This window comes from Coenobita brevimanus, chromosome 102 (genome assembly GCF_032717465.1).
Source record: "Coenobita brevimanus isolate Jiangsu-jjx chromosome 102, ASM3271746v2, whole genome shotgun sequence".
NCBI classification, from domain to species: Eukaryota; Metazoa; Arthropoda; class Malacostraca; order Decapoda; family Coenobitidae; genus Coenobita; species Coenobita brevimanus.
In genome coordinates, this window is record NC_137055.1 from 36,595,140 (window position 1) to 36,615,309 (window position 20,170).

The 20,170-nt window shown below is 39.7% G+C and overlaps 1 protein-coding gene across 1 annotated transcript in view; it reads right to left on the minus strand.

Moving 5' to 3' along the window:
- The window catches only part of LOC145415325 (uncharacterized), a 92,191-nt gene that overhangs the window by 21,934 nt on the left and 50,087 nt on the right, over positions 1 to 20,170 (minus strand). The window contains exons 15-20 of the mRNA XM_080284603.1: positions 19,749 to 19,868; positions 18,696 to 18,842; positions 17,402 to 17,621; positions 16,344 to 16,468; positions 15,734 to 15,920; positions 4,055 to 4,174 (exon numbers count right to left, since the gene is read on the minus strand). Of these exons, the coding sequence (XP_080140729.1) occupies positions 4,055 to 4,174; positions 15,734 to 15,920; positions 16,344 to 16,468; positions 17,402 to 17,621; positions 18,696 to 18,842; positions 19,749 to 19,868 (919 nt within the window). The remainder of the gene's footprint in view (positions 1 to 4,054; positions 4,175 to 15,733; positions 15,921 to 16,343; positions 16,469 to 17,401; positions 17,622 to 18,695; positions 18,843 to 19,748; positions 19,869 to 20,170) is intronic.

A 20,170-nucleotide genomic window follows, 5' to 3' on the forward strand; every position in this document is an offset into this window, starting at 1 on the left:
TTGAGCATGAATAAAATCATCTGGTGGCATCAAGAATAAACTGAAAATCACATCATCAAAATTCAAGACGTTAAAGTCTACGATGGGTACCTGAAAACTGATGGCTTGACTCCTTCACTACATGAGTGTTCTTTTACTATTCTGTGGTTATTTTCATTTTAACTGCACTACCACCACATTATTTTAGTCAATGCTTGTATTAAATGGGCCAATCAAGACCATATATAACTATAAATCAAGGCCATAAATAAATACATAAGTAAATAAAGTCATCAACAAATTTAACGCTTTCACTGTAGTTGGTGCAATTGTTTTACTCTGGCTACAAGGACATGAATGTGTTTTAATGGGAGAATTACTGGCAATCAAAGGCTTTAAAACTATCCTATGTGGTCATTTCTCTGCTAGTGCTTGACACCAGACAATTTTGCTCAATCAAAAGAAATTCTAGCAAGAAAATGGTTGAAGAAGGAGCACCAGTAAAGAAAATTATTAATATCTAACATTACCATTGCCAGGATGGTCTCTCCTAAAATGAATAAAGATTTCTGACACTACCATAAATTATGACTTCTGACACTACCATAAATTATGACTTCTGACACTACCATAAATTATGACTTCTGACATTACCATAAATTATGACATCTGACACTAATATAAATTATGACTTCTGACATTACCATAAAGTATGACTTCTGACACTACCATAAATTATGACTTCTGACACTACCATAAAGTATGACTTCTGACATTCCCATAAATTAAGGCCTCCAACATTACCACAAATAAAGACTTATGACACTACCAAGAACAATATTAAATACTATCATAATGGATGAATCAACACTTGAGTTACAGCCATATGTTTAAACTTCAAACAGTGAAGTGGAATGCAAGCCTCTGATTTTTGAAGAGTACTTGTTTATTTATGGCTTTGATTTATATGCTGTAAATGTTATATATTATCATCCTGCATTCCAAATTACAGAGAGTAGTCTACAAAGATAAAGAAGAGTCTGAAATGGTTTATTATCATCACATATTTCAGATACCGTCAAAAACTGGGGGCTTGCTCACGACTTCATGTTCTAAGTTTTCATACTATGGCCTCTGATTTCAAGCACAAGGTACGCAGGGATCCAGGGTCATATACCGAAAGCTTCACAACACTCAAGATATTTACGTGGGGAATAAACCATTGGCTACGTCACCTTGGGCAGCGAAAAAAAAAAAAAAGAAGAAGAAGAAGAAAAGAAATAAATACATGAATCAATAAAAGCAACAAATCAAAATAATCATCAACATTATCCTCACCCCATTTCCCATTTGAGGGGTGGGTAGGTTCCACAAAGTAATAAAACAACAAACAAACAAACAGTCAAATAAAAGTAGACACTGAAAAAACAGAAAGTGCAATTAATCACACCAAACACTGCTACATAAAGAACTGAGGTTGTATCTGCTGCTATATATACAGTGCTATGCTTCACTTATAGCAACGACTATGTTAGGCTTTGTTAATGAAAATATTGGCAATCCATATTACAGAGATGCATAAGTTGGTAAGCATTATTCAAACTGCAGATGAACTCTCTCTCTCTCTAACAGCTACAGTAAAATCCCTTGCACTGCACTAATGGAACACATGTTACACCAAATATATTATCAGATCTATATAATTAAAGAAATCTAATACAGGATGTCAGTATCTACTCTGGCCCATACCACAGAAACTTAATCTGTTCATGCTAAGGACACACCGTAATTTCTGTTTTATTCTTGCTGCCATTAATCTCTCTTCACCAGCTTAGAGAGTTTTTTCTGGCTAGACACTGCCTTCACTAACTCCTTCAATCAACCTATCAACCAGCCGACCAACCAAGTGATACCTTGCTGATGTTAGTAATGATAACACATGGCAGTACCAGCTGATTACTTCCCAACATCTGGTAGAAAAAAAAAAAAAAAATGCACCCAAATTTGTAACTGTGTGAGAGTCTCAGTCTGAATTTTTAACAATGTACAGTATCTTCTGTATGCTGAATTAATTGTCTAGTGGTGGCCAAATAAAAATGAAAAATAATGAAATATTTTACTGTTTATTCAGTGCCATTGGGTTGGACTTCACTATGGCTAGAAGGCAGTACTGTACATGGCTGGCTACCATCAGCCCTGGGAGGTACCTTACTACCATAAGAGTGATGTGTGATTTCAAGCTCAATGACAGCCATCACACTTGACCATAGAGTTCAGCCATAATAAGTACAAAGTGTCAAATGCCATTATATGACTCACAATTTTCTAAATCTTCCCACATATCACTTGACTTCTCCTCTAGCAACTGTTTTTGGTATTTGGCTAAGCTCTAGTCAACAGAAACTGTCAGCTGTGCCACAACCAACATCAATATTAAGGTTCCATAACAGGAGGTGATGTTTTTAAGATAGAATGGCTTAAGTAACTATTGTTCAACAAAACTATGATGCACTGCTCATATAAGATATTTTTGTTATGTATAGGTCAGAGCATCTGCTGACATCTTGTATCAAGAGGTGATACTGCTGTGGCAAAACTGTGCAGAAGGGGCCTTACTATTTTCATTAAATGATCTCAATCTCTAATTCATTCTCTCACAACCCAGACAAAGTTATCGTACCTCATTTTCATCATCTAATCCTGCGTTGCCCCATGAGGAGCGTAGGAGCCTGGGGCTAGGTAAGTTGGTCCTGACATTTAAGATGAGAGTGACCAGCCTCACTCATCCAAGTGGCATTACTTGAGCAATAACCCCCAACCACCACTTGGATACAAACCGACACAGGCTCAATCCGGTTGGAGTGCCTTAATTACTGACTAAACCACCAGGCACTATAGTTTGATCATATGTTTACCTCCCAGTGTGCTAAATGGTTTCCTGGTGTACAGGAAATCATTTGACTTGTCACTCAGTGCAGTCACCCGCAGACAGAAGGAAGAGGAAAAAAGAAGGAAAGAAGGACGTAAGAGGAAGGAAGGAAAGAAGGAAGAGAGAGAGAAAAGGGCAGCCACCCAAGAGCAGCACTACATCTAGTGAGTGAATGGTGAGTGCCCCCACCTACCACTATAAACCATATCTCACACTAACATAATGATGCTAATCCTAATCCAAGCTTTTTCACTCATTTCCACATGTACATCATCCCTTACCAGTTGTTTCCTACACAAAAATCATGATCATGACAAAGCAGTTAACATAAACAATTGCCTGTACGAAAACTTCCACTCTCACATCTGACAAAGATATAATTTCAAAAGCCAACTTGTTCTACTTAAGGCATCATACCAGTTAATTATACAAAATCTATGAAACAGCAAGAACAGCCAATGAATGAAAGCTGCACCACATTTTGTCTTGCATATTCAGAGCACACAAAATTAAAATCTCAGACAAAGTGGGTAATCCAGTGCTTAGAGTATAAGGTCTGCTGCCAAGTTTAATACGATGAATTTCCACAATATACTGACACATTCATAAACAAACTCAGCCATATATTGCAATTGCCATACAAACTGCCCAGAAATGGTACACTGAGTATCAGACATCATACTACGGGAAGCTCAAACATAAATATGATAGATTACTTGACAATCATATCATACAAAGCCTCAACAAGAAGATAATGTAGTAAATATCAGACAGTCGCATCAAAGTAGGCCTGATTTTATTTTTTTTTCTGCATTAGCCATACACATTTTAAAATGCAAAAATAAGGGGCAAATGATAAAGTAAATATCAGATCAACCCCTTGAATCCAGTGATGTAGTTTGAGGAACATTCTTTATACCTTCAGATGTCTTATTAATTTTGGAGAAACCATTTGTAGTGATAGAGTTAAAAAGAGTCTCCATTAACCCTTTCAAATGCAATATCTCTTCCTAAATTGAATAAAATCATCCAAAGTTAAAAGAATATCGTGAAAAATATGTCATTGGATTGAAAGGGATTTAAGTGGGCAAAATATGGCCCAGGGAATGGGGGGAAAGAATAACATGCACACGGGCGAGGTCTTACCGTTGTGGGTGTGGTAGTGGCGGTGGTGCGAGCGGAGGGAGGAAGGGGGGTGGTGGAGAGTTCCGCCACACCGCCCAACCACACAATACGCGTTCCACCAACCACACCCATGATCCAGAGCTAGCAGGGGGGGGAGGGGGCATGCCAAGAAGGGGGATGGGGAGGGAGGCCAGGGAAGTTACTTAAAGGAATAAGGGATGGCGGGAGGATCATAAGTCTTCTCTACAACTTATGTTTCATTAATTCATCCCAAATTTGTATTCTTAAAGAGTTTTGAAAGAATACATAAAGAACTGCTGCATGAGTCTGAGTTACAGTGGGTCAGGGTTAAGTTATTCTAGTCAGGTGTTCAAAAATAATGGAATTCTACCAAATGTATCAAATACGCTGACTGAGGAACAACAAACTTTGAGCCTGACATAAGTATCCAGTTGACTCTGGGACTGTGTTAGTCTTAATGTGTTTGAAGTCAGAATAAACCACTAGAATCTAAGGACTAATTCTAGGAGAGTTTTCATCATTCACAACTCCACACTAAAAAAAATACTATGGACATGAGGACACACTACAAGGAAAAGACAACCACACACACACACAAAATCTCTTCTGATAAAAATATAAAATACAGTACTACAAGTGTAAGATGCTTGGATGTAGGTCTACTATGTTCTACAAGGTCAGTAACAGAGATGGAGCAATCAAGTCTCTGCAACTAAGTAGTACACAAGATACCTGTCCTGCCAAAACACGCTGCAGATGTATATTATTTAATTATGTTTGGCAAACATTTCTTACTTACATCAGATATGCCAGTACAGTAAACTCTCAATTATCCAGCGTAATTTAGCCAAGCCCTACACTGGATATTACAATATGCCAGATACTGCATAGTACCCCCCACATTGGCTCAATTTGGGGCGTCAAGCCAGACACTGAATTATTATCCGTCTTAGCCATCTACTGTATCCTAAAAACTTTCCCATAAGTAAAAGATTAAAATTAAGCATTAAGTACTTGCATACCACAGTTTAACGATGCAACTAGTTAAATAAAAACTCATTGCTAGGTGGGATATCGTATTTGGGGGAGGCGGTGGCTCAATCGGCAGAGGTGGCCTGCGGTCCTAGCGGACCCAAGTTCAAATCCCCGCTGTGGCAGGGAACAGTTTAAGGATTTGAATTCATGTAAAGCAGACTTTACGGATCTACCAGAAGACCCGCCGACATGTTGTAAAAATACCCCCGCTAATTCCAATACACCAGTCCTGTATGAGACAGCCCTTGCATGTATTCAATATGGACGGTGGGTGTTAGCACCGAAGTGGTGACATGTAGAGGTGTATGATATGTAGGAGGGCTACTGGGCCTTGGGAGCAGGCTGTGAAGCCTATGCCCAGAGTCAAGTACATAAAAAAAAAAAAAAAAAAAAAAAAATCTCAGGGTAGATTTTTTAAGCCTTGGGTTTCCCCCCCCCAACCAAGTCCTAAACCCACCCAAATGTGTCCAAAAACTAACCTAAACCCCCAAACAGTTTTAAAACAAGCTAAACTACTCCTAAAATCAGTTTATAACTCACCTAAACCCAAAAATAATATCTGAAAATCATCAAAAATAAGTCTGGAAAAAATCAAACTTAGTAAATTGTACCCCAAAATGACAATGTTCACCCTACCTATGACAAAAACACATTAATCTAAATCTAATAACAGTTTATAAATCAACCAAAACACAAAATTTACGTCTAAAATATCATCGAAATTGGTTTAAAAAAAAAAAAAAAATCATTATACCAGGGTCTGGCCGTCGTTTGGCAGGGTTGGGTGGTATTTCTACCCCCGCTGCTATGCCAGGGTATCGCATCCAGGCGTATCATATCTTGGGGTCTGCCTGTCCACCAAAGTAATGATAAAATACTGTACTACAGTAATACAGCACTGGCTGGCTACCATTTATGAGCTGGTTGATACACCCTGATTTTTTTTTTTTTTTTTTTTTTTTTAAATAACAGAACGGAGGAAGGAAAAACAAATGGAAAAAAAAAATAATCCATACACCAGATTACTGGTGTCCTCTGTTCATAAAATATCTGTAACAGTTAGACTTGAACAGTTGTAGGTTGAAATTTGGAGGAAAACAACTCTGGGGAAGCGAGTTCCAAAGAGATGCAGTTCGGGGAATGAAAGAATTCTGATAGGCAGAAGTTCTGCAATATGGTTGAGTGACATTCCAGTCATGAGCGCTACCAGATGCCCGTGTAGCACGAGGGAAGGCATGGAGAGGTGGCACCATGGACGCAACTTCGTCTGAGCATTTGCCAAAAAAATATCTGTAAAATAATGCAAGGGAGGCAACATTCCTTCTTACTTGCAGGGGAGGTAGTTTATATGTAGTGGCAGGGTTATTAATGATTCTAACAGCTTTATTCTGAATTTTGTCTAGTTGTCTTAATGCAACCTCTCCACAACCATCCCACAAGGGTGAGCAATATTCAAGCTGAGAGCGCACATGACTCTTATAAATTATAGCCAACTGCTCATCGGCGAAGAAGTTACGGACTCTGTACAATAATCCAAGTTTCTTTGAGGCGGTTTTAGCAAGTGATCTGACATGAGAGGTCCAGCTGAGGGCACTGTTAAGTGAGACACCAAGAATTTCAATACTTTTGGAAATGGGAATATTAGTAGCACTGAAGGTAATGTACGAATCTGGCAATATCTGTCTATTAGTAAACTGTATATATTTGGTTTTACTAGCATTAAAAGAGACAGGGTTGTTTTGTCCCCATTCACTGATTGTAGATAGATCTTGATTAATGGAGATGGCTGTACTGAGTTGAGAGGTAGAGATATTAGACTTTGTAATTGGATGTCTGAGTGTGAATGAACTATGTAGTGTTGAGTCATCTGCATATGAGTGAATGGGATTGTGAGTGACAGATAAGAGATCATTAATGTGAACCAGAAATAGGGTTGGCGCCAGAACTGATCCCTGCGGCACGCCGGCGTTAACTGAGTGGAAATTTGAATATACAGCATCTACTTTTACTCTTATTTTCCTGTCACTAAGATAAGAAGAAATCAAAGGAACAAAAGACGTTAGTCCATAGCAAGGGAGTTTGGACAGCAGGGAACGGTGCCATACTCTGTCGAATGCTTTAGAGATATCAAGAGCTACTGCATGAGTTTCTCCAAAAAGATCAATTGACTGATGGATCGTATGAGTTAAGAGATTGAGTATGTCAATGGTGGATCTTTCGCGGCGAAAACCGTATTGTCTATCACTAATTAAGTTGTTGGATGCAAGATGTTTAACAATATGCTTATTAATTAAAGTTTCAAATACCTTACCAAGAGAAGATGTGACAGCTATTGGTCTGTAATTGGAGGGGTCAGACGAACTTCCTTTCTTCGGAACTGGGTGGATATTGGCTTCTTTCCATGAATTTGGGAATAAAGAAGTACGTATGCATAGTCTGAATAATTTAGCTAGGACAGAGGCAAGTTCAGGGGAACACTTTTTCAAAACAATTGGCGGAATTCCATCTGGGCCTGGAGCTTTGTTGGTAGGTAAATTGTCTAGGATGGATTTTACAAATCTTGTCTGTATTTTAAGTGGGGCAATTTCGGGAGAATCAAGTTCCAGTACTGAGACATTCTGGCTGGTATCATCTATGGTAGAGTTTCTTGCAAAGGTACTAGCAAAGATATCTGCTTTCCCACGTGGGTCATTTGTAATATTGCCATCTGAAGATTTTAGTGGGGGAATGGAAGATGACTTGTTAAAGTTATTATTGAAAGAATTAAGAGTTGACCAGAATATTCTATTGTCATTAGGGTTGTTAAGTAGTTTTGATGCTTGCTTTTGAAGAAAGTTTGATTTAGATAGATTTAATACAGCTTTTGCATGATTTCTAGCAATTTTAAATTGGGAGAGTGATTCAGATGTTTTTGATTTTAAGTAAGAGTTATATGCTAATGACTTTTGGGCTGTTGCTCTGGCACAATTGCCATCAAACCATTTTGGAGAGTTTGATCTTTTAGTGAATTGTTGACTTGGTATGAATAAATCCATACCAGCTAGTATTAAGTCGCAAATGTGGGACTGGGTAGAATTGGGATCACTAGAGAAGAAAGACTGCCATGGAACATCAGCAAGATAATTTCTAAATCCATCCCAGTCTGCCCTGTCAAAGTGCCATCGGGTCACCCTGACAGGTTCGGAATGGGGAGGTGTAGGAGGGTTAACTAATGAGGCTTTGATGAGATTGTGGTCAGAGGATCCAAGTGGTGACAGTACCTCTATCCTGTATTGATCTGGATTATTTGTCAAGAATAAATCCAAGAGATGGGCATTATGGTCAGGATTATCAGGTATTCTGGTTGGTTGCTTTACCAACTGGGTGAGATTAAATGATTCCGCAAACAGCTCGCACTCTAGACCAGCGTCGTCAGTCCGGGCAGAATGCAATAACCATTCAACATTGTGTATGTTAAAATCACCCAAAATGGTAATTTCATTGTCAAGGGCAAGGTCAAGGTTACTCAACTGAGTGGATATGGAATCAAATACACTGGGTTCCGAAGAAGCATTGGGGGAACGATAAACTACACAGATATATTTGGCAATGTTTTGGCAATTTAATTTATATAATGAGTAATCAAAACTGGATGAAGTGAAGTTTAAATAGTATCAACTGCATATTGGGATTTGATATAACAACAAGTGCCGCCCTTGTTTCGAAAGTTTGTAAGGAGATGGTAACCGGGAAAACAAAATGGAGATATATCGGTAGAGGGTGAGATTTGTGGTTCTGTGAGGAAAAGGGCCAAAGGGGATATGGACTGAAGGAAAAAATGAACTGAGTTTAAATTTGTGGTAAGGCCGCGGATGTTGGTAAAGAATAAGGCCGTACCGTCACCTCTTCGCCGATGAGCATTACCGGAAATAGCAACAGTCGCTGCTGGCACAGTCGCTTGATAGCGACCGGGAGGACCCTGTGCCTCCAGCCCTACCCTGCCGGTGGTGGCAATCCGAGGTACCACCTCATTTGATTGTAAAATTGCAGCGGCCATTACTAAAGATGCGAATAGAAGGTGTGATATATTATGCGCATGTAGTGTGGTGTAGACAGTTGAAGGTAGAGGTATTATGAGAGCATGCTGGCCTACTCTCTGTGTAAATGAGTACACTGAAAATGTTCAGAAAAGGGAGATGGTCAGGATCAAGTCCTGAGGGCTGGTGAAACGGGAGCTCCAGCTCTCCCTATCACCAGCTTGCCATCAACCTCGGGAGTACTGCCCTGTTCGACTGGTGCTACAGTCTACTCCAGATATTACATAGAACTGCCGGTTACGTCCTATTTTGGCGCCGGATATTGCACAGAACCACCGGTTATGTCCCATTTTGGAGCCAGATATTGCATAATTTTGCCAGATACTGCTTTAACAGAACAGAACCAGCTGCACCAGATATTACATTGGGACGGATATTGCGATGACGGATAATTGAGAGTTTATTGTACTTAAAAATTAATACTGTATACAGCACAATATACCTGGGGTACAAAAAATTAACTGGAAAGAAAAATCTTTAAACAGCAAGTAAATTTACAAGGCTGTATTTCCAAATCTGATAGATATCCACACTATACCCACTCCCAGGCAACGTGTTTCTTAACCCACACCCTCAAACACCACCCAGAGAGTAGGAAGCCATAGACTTGAAACCAGGACTTCAAAAAGGGGGTGGGGCTAATGAGGAAAGTTGCTAAGCAGCAAGTACAGTAGCTCTTTATTATCCATCAAAGAGGTTGATGATAACATGAAGGTGTAACACCTTGATGTGGGTGCAGCAAGTACCAGTAAACTTGTGCATAAATACTACATGGTACTGGTTAGTGCTAGAGAGGGATGCCTTCACACAGCGACACCAACAACATTTGCTTGGTAGTCTCTCAACTGCCTTCTTATCCCTTAAAAGGAGGAGGGTGGATTGCAGAAGAAGGCTAACTTAGCCTGTAATGAACTGGGTTCATGTTGAGATCAGCCTGGGGCCACAACAACAACATGGTACTGGGTGGTGGCATGTGAACACAAGGACAACTCCGCTGAGTTGTACTCAACATTACAGCATTGTCAGGTTTTATCTAAATAACAACAGTTATCAATCTGACAGTTACCAATAAAAACAATAATTCTTCAATACTGTATTAAAAATATTAAGTCAGCATCTTTAAACATTAACCTGAAATACTGAATCAGCTGATGAATTTCACTAGTTTTGAATACAGAGCAGCTGTCAACACCACAGGTCAACAAAAGTATGAGAGCTAGTCATTTAATTATACTGTGGCTGAATATTATTTACTTCAGCATACCAATTATAGCGCTTTAGGTTCATGCTACCCAGAATATTTATAATCATACAGTAATAATAATCATGTATGTACTTACTTAAATCAATACTTAACCCCTAAAGTATGCAATTCGCTCAGGAGGTGTCTCTCCAGCCGCAAAACAGGATCGATTTTTCGATTTTCAACGAGGTAAAAATTTTTCTTCCATATTTCAAGAGACTGAATTTACACTCCTGAAAATGTATGTTTCAGTCAGACTGACCAAATAGTTATCGCATAATCACCCATCAAAGATGCAAAAAAGTTACCAAACCCCCATGGGCGAAAACAGAAAATGTACAGAAAATGCATTATTTATGGTAAATAACCATGTATACATAACTAATGTCAATGTGAAGTGTTCCCTAGGCATGAAATAGTGTGGCATACGCCCATAGCAACAAAATATGCCAGGCGAAAAGTGGAGGTGGAGTGTGTATGGCTGGAGGGGTGAGGAGGATGAAGGGTTAGGGGAGGAGGGATAGGGGAGGAGGGAGGGAGGAGGAGGGAGAGGGGAGAAGGGTTGCTATGCACACACACCGCTGTAGGGGGTATGTTGGGGTATGGTGGGTTGGGAGGGGACAATGTGGAGATGATTCAATGGGGCTGAGGGAAGTAAAGTGATGGGGGGGGGGGTTACTTCTCCCTCACCTTTGGGGGCCAATCATGCCATACCACCCCAGACATTGTAGCTCTCATTGGTCTGACCCTATATACGTCACCAAAGGGGCAGAGTTACCCTCCCCCAGTTTTTTGTGTCTTTATCGACCGTGCGGGATAGGCTGGTATGTCAAATTACACAAACCACGATCGTGCAGCATCAGTCTTGAGGGGTTAACAACCCCCTTATTTGATCTTATCCTGGTTTTCCAACTATAGCGTTTTAGGTTCATGCTACGCAGAATATTTATAATCATACAGTAATATTAATCATGTAAGTATGTACTTACTTCAATTAATACTTAACAACTTGCTTATCTGATCTCATCCAGGTTTTCCAATATTGCAAGGTTAGATGTAAAATTATACAGCTACCGGTATACATTGCTACACCCAGTAAAAAAATTACGGTAATACAGAATTATTCAATGCAGTACTTTGGCAGGACAAGTGGTCTGGTGTCTAAGTGGTATTGTCTGAACTCCACTACTGTACAAGGTGTCTGGTACAGTGGACAGGCAGGCTCTCAGGGCCACATGCTCGTGGCCAAAAGTGGCTTGGCACCACCTCTTCCTTCACAGTATTTTTGCATATGGCATGTAAAAATTCTCTTTTATGTTATTCATGCCAATTAGATCAGCAAATAATTTTCTTATTACAGTATATGTACCCCCTTTTGCTGTTTTTTGTTATAGGGTCCACAGTAAATTACTGTTAAGAAAATCTGCCAATTTCTGTCATTACTGAACTAATAAATATGATAAGCCAGTTTACCCCAATTTATTTTCCCAGTTGTAAGGAAAAGTTATATTGTGGCGCACATCCCTGACATATCAAGGACTTACTGCATTGGAAAGACATATATAACATAAAAAAAAAAAAGGATATTAAAATACAACACTGTACAAAAAATAAACTGGTAAGGAAGAGGCAGTAGGGACCTTCTCTGCCCACAAGTGTATGGCCCTGAGTGAGTTGTGACAGAGTTCCTACACTGGCTTACCTCGTGCAAGTGTTCTAATGGCTTCCCAAACCAGGCTGTATATCTAACATTTCTATTAATATTTCCAACAGTTTGAAATTTTTAACTATAGCTTGGATGACTTTCCACTGGAAAACTGTTATACAGTTTTGATCTCCATGAATAAGTTCTGATTAGTGATGTGACTTACACAAAGAGTTCTTATACATCAATGATAATCCAGCCTTTAGGAAAGATAAATTTATCCTTGTAACCTGTCACTGCACATTAATTGATGTACTCCTGAATAAGTCATCCTTCATTGTGAACTTCTCTAATTACTGCATCTATGTCCAACATTCTCCTACTTCTTCGTGTATTGCCTACCTAACTAGTGCAACAGCAAAATCTATGCAACAGTTAAAAAATTAAACCAATGAAGCAGTTTATCTAATACCACGCCATTCTCCTCTCCACAAATAAACACACACAAAATTTTCATTAGCTAATAAGAAGTACAAGTAAAAAAATTGCACATTTAATAAATGACCGTCAGTCACAAAGGCAAAATAAGACTGTGCTTTTACAGCATTAAAGAGCAGTGAGTTACTATAGCTGACTTGGTTAACGGTTAACTAGTGCAATCATAAATGCATATTCTATCATTAATATTGTAGGGAGGAAAGCAACACTATCTTTCAACATGTCATCATTAAATCTAGCACACTGCAAATCTAAGTTTAATGTTTTATATTCACCTTACAAGAAAACTCAGACCTATTTAATTAGTCTCATGCAAGCATAGTAGGGAAAGTTTTAATGCCAGACTAACTAACACCGTTCTTTATGATGAAAATATGACAATAACTGCATCAGAGCTTTACTTCAGATATACAGGGTGTCCTCAAAAAAGTGCAAGAGCTTAAGCATATTATTTTTCAGCTAAATCTCAGTAATCAATGCCATACCGATATGGGTCTAATTCTTAACCATCATGGAACAAGTTACCGATATGTTTTACAGGTGAAAATGGACTCCCTCACTATCTATCTATCTATTGCCAGACGCCTCAATTCCGTTTGGGGTGGCCACAAACAAATCGTCTCCAAGTCGTCCTGTCCCCCGCCATTTCACTGCCCTGCTCCCAACTCACACCCCCCTCTCTCATATACCTCTCCACCCCATCCCTCCATCTCATCCTCGGCCTCCCCCTCCCTCTTCCCCCCTCCACCTCACTCACATACACTCTCTTCGTCAGTCTTTCACCCTCCATTCTCTCCACATTGCCAGACCACCTCAGTGTGTTCCTCATAACATTTCCTATTACATCCACATCCACATCCACACCACAACACTCCTTTATATCCTCATTCGTTAGCCTGTCTCTCCATGTGACTCCACAGGCTCCTCTTAAATAACTCATTTCCACTGCTCTCACTCTTGACTTGTGTCCTTCCAATAACATCCAAGCTTCACTTCCGTACATTAGAGTTGGTATCACAATACTGTCATGTAGTAACTTTTTCACTTCCATGCTCACTTCCCTGTTTCTTATCACAGCTTTCAAAGAACCAGCAACCTTTCTTCCCTGCTGTACCCTTTCAAGCACTTCACCCTCCTAACCTCCATCCTTACTCGTCACACTACCCAAGTACTTAAACGTACTCACATTTTCCAATTCCTCACCATCCAACCTCGCTGTACATTCACTGACTTCACCCCTCTCAAAGACCATCACTTTACTTTTCCCTACATTCACCGTTAGATTTCGTTTCTTACACACTCTCCCAAACTCATCCACCAAGCCTTGCAGCTCCCCTTCGTCTTCACTCAACAACACAGCATCATCTGCAAACAACAGTACAGGGAGTTTCCAAACACTATCCTCTCTCACCATGGCCACTCCAACATCCACTACCCTACCTTGTACCTCTTTTATTACCCCATCCATGTACAGATTGAACAACCATGGAGACATGACACATCCCTGTTTCAAACCAACTTGCAAAGAGAAAAATTCACTTAGTTCACCATCCACACGCACTGCAGCCTCCGCACCATCGTACATACTCTTCACAGCATTCAACAACTTCCCATCTACTCCATATATTCTTAACACTTACCACAATCCTTGTCTATCCACCCTGTCATACGCTTTCTCCAAATCCATGAAAGCCGTATACAACTTCTTTCCCTTCTCTAGAAACTTTTCCACTAAAATGTCATCAATAACTGAAGCTCCATAATGGTTGAGAACTGCATCCATATTGCAGTAACATTTCTTACTCAAAATTACTAAAAAATTAATTTCCTAAAGTCTGTCATACATTTCCTGAAGCACCCTATATAAACAAACTCTGACAGTAACAGTGTACCTAACCTTACTGAACCTTCTTAAAATCCAGGGAATATCCTAAAATTTACTTAGACAAATTACAAAATGAGATAACATGTGGGATAAAAGACCTAAGTTTTCTGACATGGAACTAATACAAAGCAAAACACTGCCTTACGACAAACCTCTAAATAACAACTCACACCTGGTACAAAGTATATGTGCAAACACCCGACATTCGCCAACCAAAAAAGTCAAAGTATCATACTTTTAACAAACACCAAATGCAAATCCCATTCACAGATTAAAGAGTAAACAGCCACACTGAACAATTACACAGCTCAATACCAATTAAAACCCATCAAGGATTCATTTCCTCTTCATATGCATACATGTACAGTAAATCTGGTAAAATAACAGCTCTCACCACAATGCACACGACAGGTAAAGCTCATCATGGTGATACAGTAACTTGCACTCAATGGTCAATTGGCCTGAACGCATTCAATCCAATGATGTATTTTTAATCTTATTCCTGCAACTACCAGATGATTTTACACAACTTGTGCAACCTTACTTGCAAAGAAGGGGATTAATGAAGTTTTACCTAAACCCTCCAGCTTAAAAAGTCCCCTCTACACTGAATTAAATGGCCTGGTTGTAGCAAAAAGTGAACTTAAAAATACATCATTGGACTGAAAAGATTAACATTTCATATTTCACAAGTCACTCAACATATGCAAAAATGACACAGTCCACACTCATAATGATGCAATTTATGAAACGAGGAAAGTAGCCAAGCCAAACGCTCACACCGTCCATAAAACTGCACAGTGGTCACTTAAACTCGCCATTACTATACAGTACTTCGTTAACATCTTCAACATGACGATGTCTTTTATATTAGTCTTGCCACCACCAAACAATTTTATTCAGCTTAGGAGAGATGACTGGTAAGGATAGGCTTAGAAACAAACTTTATTAATCAGTCTGCTAAGACAGGCCTCTCCTTGGATGAATAAAATTGTGTAGTAATAACTAGAACTAAATAAAGAAAGAAGGCATCATCACTGATGAGGCCAACACTTCACACTCAATCAGGTTAACACTTCACACTCACCAAAGAAATACGAATATGGGTTAACGCTTCACACTCACCAGAGAAATGCAAAATCTTCCCCCATGTGAGACACCTTACATCTATTTATTCAGCATTTCACACGGCAAAATGCAAATAACGTAACAGGTCACACTCATCAAAATGCAAGTCCGTAACAGCTCACACTCACCACAACAAAGCAAGAGTTTCCAGCACCAGGCACACACTCACCGTAGCTCTGAAGGTGCGGAGGAACCTTGGGAGGCAGGACCCCCTCGTCAGCTTTCATGGTGACCGGCTCCTTGCGGTCAATGAGGAAGTACGTGGTCATTTCACCTTTGCCCTTGACCTTGACCTTTCCTCGACACTGGAACTGGTAGGGTCGGTTCTTCAGCACTTGGTACACTTCCTCTGTTACCTGAAGAATAAACAGAACATTGACATCAGAGTCATCACTCGGCCACTGTAAAAGAAAATTACTTTACTCTAAAAATTATGCTTCAATTCCAAGGCAAAATAGAGTAAATGAGGAATAATGGTAATACCCAGCTCTATATTACTTGTTCAGAGAGAAAGACGTCCAAGGCCAGTCTATAAGATAAAACATAAAACAGTAGCAGCCAATCCCGTTACAGCATCTTCTTTAAAGTGCAATGGGACCTGAAGTCAGGCTGCCATAATCCAGTGCATTTAAGAGTAGATAACTTACCTACTTCTGTTGATGGCATTTCATGATAAAATACCTCCAGTCACCTCTTAGGAACTGAACCTAACTGCATGTCAAGGTTGTCACATTAATTATGGAAAAAAAAAAAAAAATCAGATAAGATGATGGGAGCACCTGTGTGTGGTTGGGTAGACCCGTAGAGTCCATGCGGCTGGCCACGTTGACAGTGTTGCCCCAGATGTCGTACTGAGGTTTCCTCGCACCAATTACACCTGCCACTACTGGACCAATGTTCATACCTACAGGGAAATATGGTACTTGATTTGCAGATATCATATTGTACGTATCATTTATAAAGGTTCCAACATGCTCACACACACAAGCCTTGGTCACTTAATGGTGGATCTCCATGCTGCTCAGTCTCTGGCAGCCTCCCTATTCAGTCCCTTATCCTTGAGGTCACACTCTATGACTTTGTCCCAGGTCTTTTTTTGGTCTGCCCTTTGCAATAGTGTACTGCCCCAGATGCTCACACTTCTCACCTTCTGCCTTTCACTCCAATTACAGCTTTTCATTTTGTTCTTGCTACAGTAATGTCACTTTAAATTAAACTCTTGTATAGTGGTAGGTGAGGGCGCTCACCATCCACTCACTCGATGTAGTGCTGCTCTCGAGTGGCTGCCCTTTCCTCTCTTCCTTCTTTCTTTCCTTCCTTCCTCTTATGTCCTTCTTTCCTTCTTTCTTTCCTCTTCTTCTATCTACGAGCAACTCTACACTAAGTAACAAGCCAATTGGTTTCCTGTACACTAGGAAACCATTTACTATGCTGGGTGGTAACCATATAACCAAACTATGGCGCCTTGTGGTTTAGTGGGTAATTAAGGTGCTCCAACCGGATTGACCCTGTGTCGGTTTATATCCAAGGGATGGTTGGGGTTTCTTGCCCACGTAATGTCACTTATGGATGAGTGAGGCTGGTCACTCTCATCTTACATGTCAGAACCAACTTGCCTAGCCCCAGGCTCCTACGCTCCTCATGGGGAAACACAGGATTAGATGATGATGTTGATGATGATATTACAGTATTTTCTCACACAGTATTTATCACTGTGACTCCACTTTTCAAAATGCTCCTTTTTCCATAAAGCCTCTGGAACCATGCATTCTGGATCCGAGAGTTTGTACTGTATAGTACTTTATGTGCTCAACTACCACACAACAATCCTTCTTACCAACTCTGAGGGTGAAGTTATTGTACGAGTTGTCATTGATGCACGCCAGTTTTTCCCTGAAGGCAAACACCAGCTCAGCCAGGACGGACATGTAGTAGCTGGCGGACTCCTCCTTGTGGTCCAAAATACGCATGTCTGGCATCAGACCCACCGCTGCCATGAATGTCGACCCAACAGTCTTGATCTTGTCCACAGACTTGAACCTTTCATCATCGAGTAACTGTGGAGACAAGAATGAAGACGAAAGTCAATGCAAAATAAAGACAATAAGGGTGAAAGTTAATGCACATTATCATCCTATGATATAAATGTGGATAAATGAAGAGAATGAAGATGAAAGCTAGTACAAAAGAAAGAGAATAAAAGGATGAAAGTCAAACAAAATAATTATCACTCTACCAGCTAACTGTGGATAAAGAATGTTAAGATGGAACTCACTTAAAAATGAAAAAGTGCCAAACACACCCACCGCTAATGTAAATCAATAACAAATTTATTGACAGAGAAAATTAAACAATGACAAATTTACTGACAGAGAAAATTAAACAATGATATAAAACCAACAACTCAACAAAGAGCCTCCCACCCAGTTATTACAAAATGTACAAGGTGTATTCGTTCATTCATTCATCAAATCCAGTGCTGCCCCATGAGGAGTGTAGGAGCCAAGGGCTGGGAAAATTGGTCCTGAAATTTAAGATAAGAGTGACAAGCCTCACTCATCCCTGACTGGCATCACATGGGCAATAAACCCCAACCACCCCTTGGATATAAAGCTACACAGGCTCAAAATGACTGGATCACCTTAATTACCCACTAAACTACCAGGTGCCATAATTTAGTTATATGGTTACAATCCAGCATGGTAAATGGTTCCCTGGTGTACAGGAAACCATCTGGCTTGTCAATCAGTCTAGAGTTGCTAACAGACAGAAGGAAGAGGAAAGAATGAAGGAGAGACAGAAGAGGAAGGAAGGAAAGAAGGATGGAGGAAAGGGCAGGCACCTGACAGCAGCACTACATCGAGTGAGTGGATGGTGGGCATAATGGTAACATCTATCTATTTATCTATCCATCTACTTATCTATTTATCTACCTACTTAACTATCTTTCAATCAATCCATCTCAATATCTATCTATCTATCCACCCACATATCTAAATACTGTACCTGTCTACAGCCATACGCTCTACTCTGGGAAGAGGAGGTCTGAAACAAAACCTCCATATATCCCAACCTATCTACAGTATACAGGTAAAAAAAAGTCCACATCTGAACTCCGAACTTGAGCTCACCTCATCAAAGTCAGCGATAATCTCGTTGAGGAGTCTAAGACATTCGGTGCCCTGGTTGTTGACTGCCAGTTCCATGTAGAACTCATGGAAGTTGGGGACAGAGGCAAACATAACACCCACTCGGTTGTAGCTTTGGTGGTACAGGTCCTGGGAGGGGGTCAGTTGTGTGGAGCTACAGCATCTATGTAAACTTAGTCCTACAGTCAGTTTGCTTTCATCTGACAGAACAATACCATGTTATGACTGAGTGAAATTTAATAAGCCTTACTTATACAGTAGGAATGAGCCCTCTTAGTTACTAGTTAAATCAACCCTCCAGTCTGACTATACTTGGAAATCTAGTGAGCTGATAAGAGTAATGGATCTTTGCCATGTGAAAACAATCATAAATGTTGTCTTCTTTAACTTCTTTTTTTTACACAATTAAGTCCACTGGAAACTACAAAACAATTGCCAAATAAAGGTCTATCCCTACCAAATCTCCCAATTTAAATTGTCAGTTATATGAAAAAATATATATATATATATTTTGGAACATATCCCAGACACATAATGAACACTTAATGTTTTGCAGCAGCCAGCCCCATATTAACGCCCTCACAATTACATCTTTCATATTTTAAAAGCCAATCTGGATATACCTCTTCACCAACAAGAGATCTATTACACATTTTAATCCTTTATAAAAACTCTGGACTATTGTATCTACCATATAATTTAATCAATGACGACTAAAACTAATGTCAGTAATGACGTACTCCTCTCTTAACATTCACAGGCTCTGAAAACTAACTCTTAGATGAAAAAAATATATATATATAAAAATAAATAATAACTCTCTGGTGTTAGCTGGAATGGAATACAGTACTAGACTTTTCATAAACATGAGAAGGTTAAAGGTAACAAAGTAAATACTCAGGCTCATATGACTCACTCACAACTGAATAAAATCTGGTGTTAGGTGGAATGAGATACTAGAGTTGTCTCCATCATGAGATGAAGAACAAGCCACTTTTGATTACTAAGAAGTCAACACTGCTATGAGAGACTGACCATATTATTTCTGAACTGGTTGTCAAGGAAGTGAGTGGCCACATGGGCAGGAAGCAGGTTGAAGAGAATGCGGCGGTTGCTCTCCTGCAGCGAGTCCATATCCATCTTCTCCTCCGTTGCCTAAACAACACATATATCTCAGTTACAGCAATGCAAGACACACAACACAAAACATTACATATGCTGTAAAGTAACCAGTCCGACTTTGTAAATACTGTATAACATACCAGTACATGGCTACAAGCAGGTGTGAGTAGTACTCTATTGGCATATCATTCTCAAGGTATCTGTACATACGTAAGATATTATGGACATTTTATTCTGTTAGTGCAAATTACTCATATGGTCAAAATGAATGACTAAGTTTTTCAGACATAATTAGTGTCTCACTTCCTGAATCTTTACTCCCGTCACAGTTTATT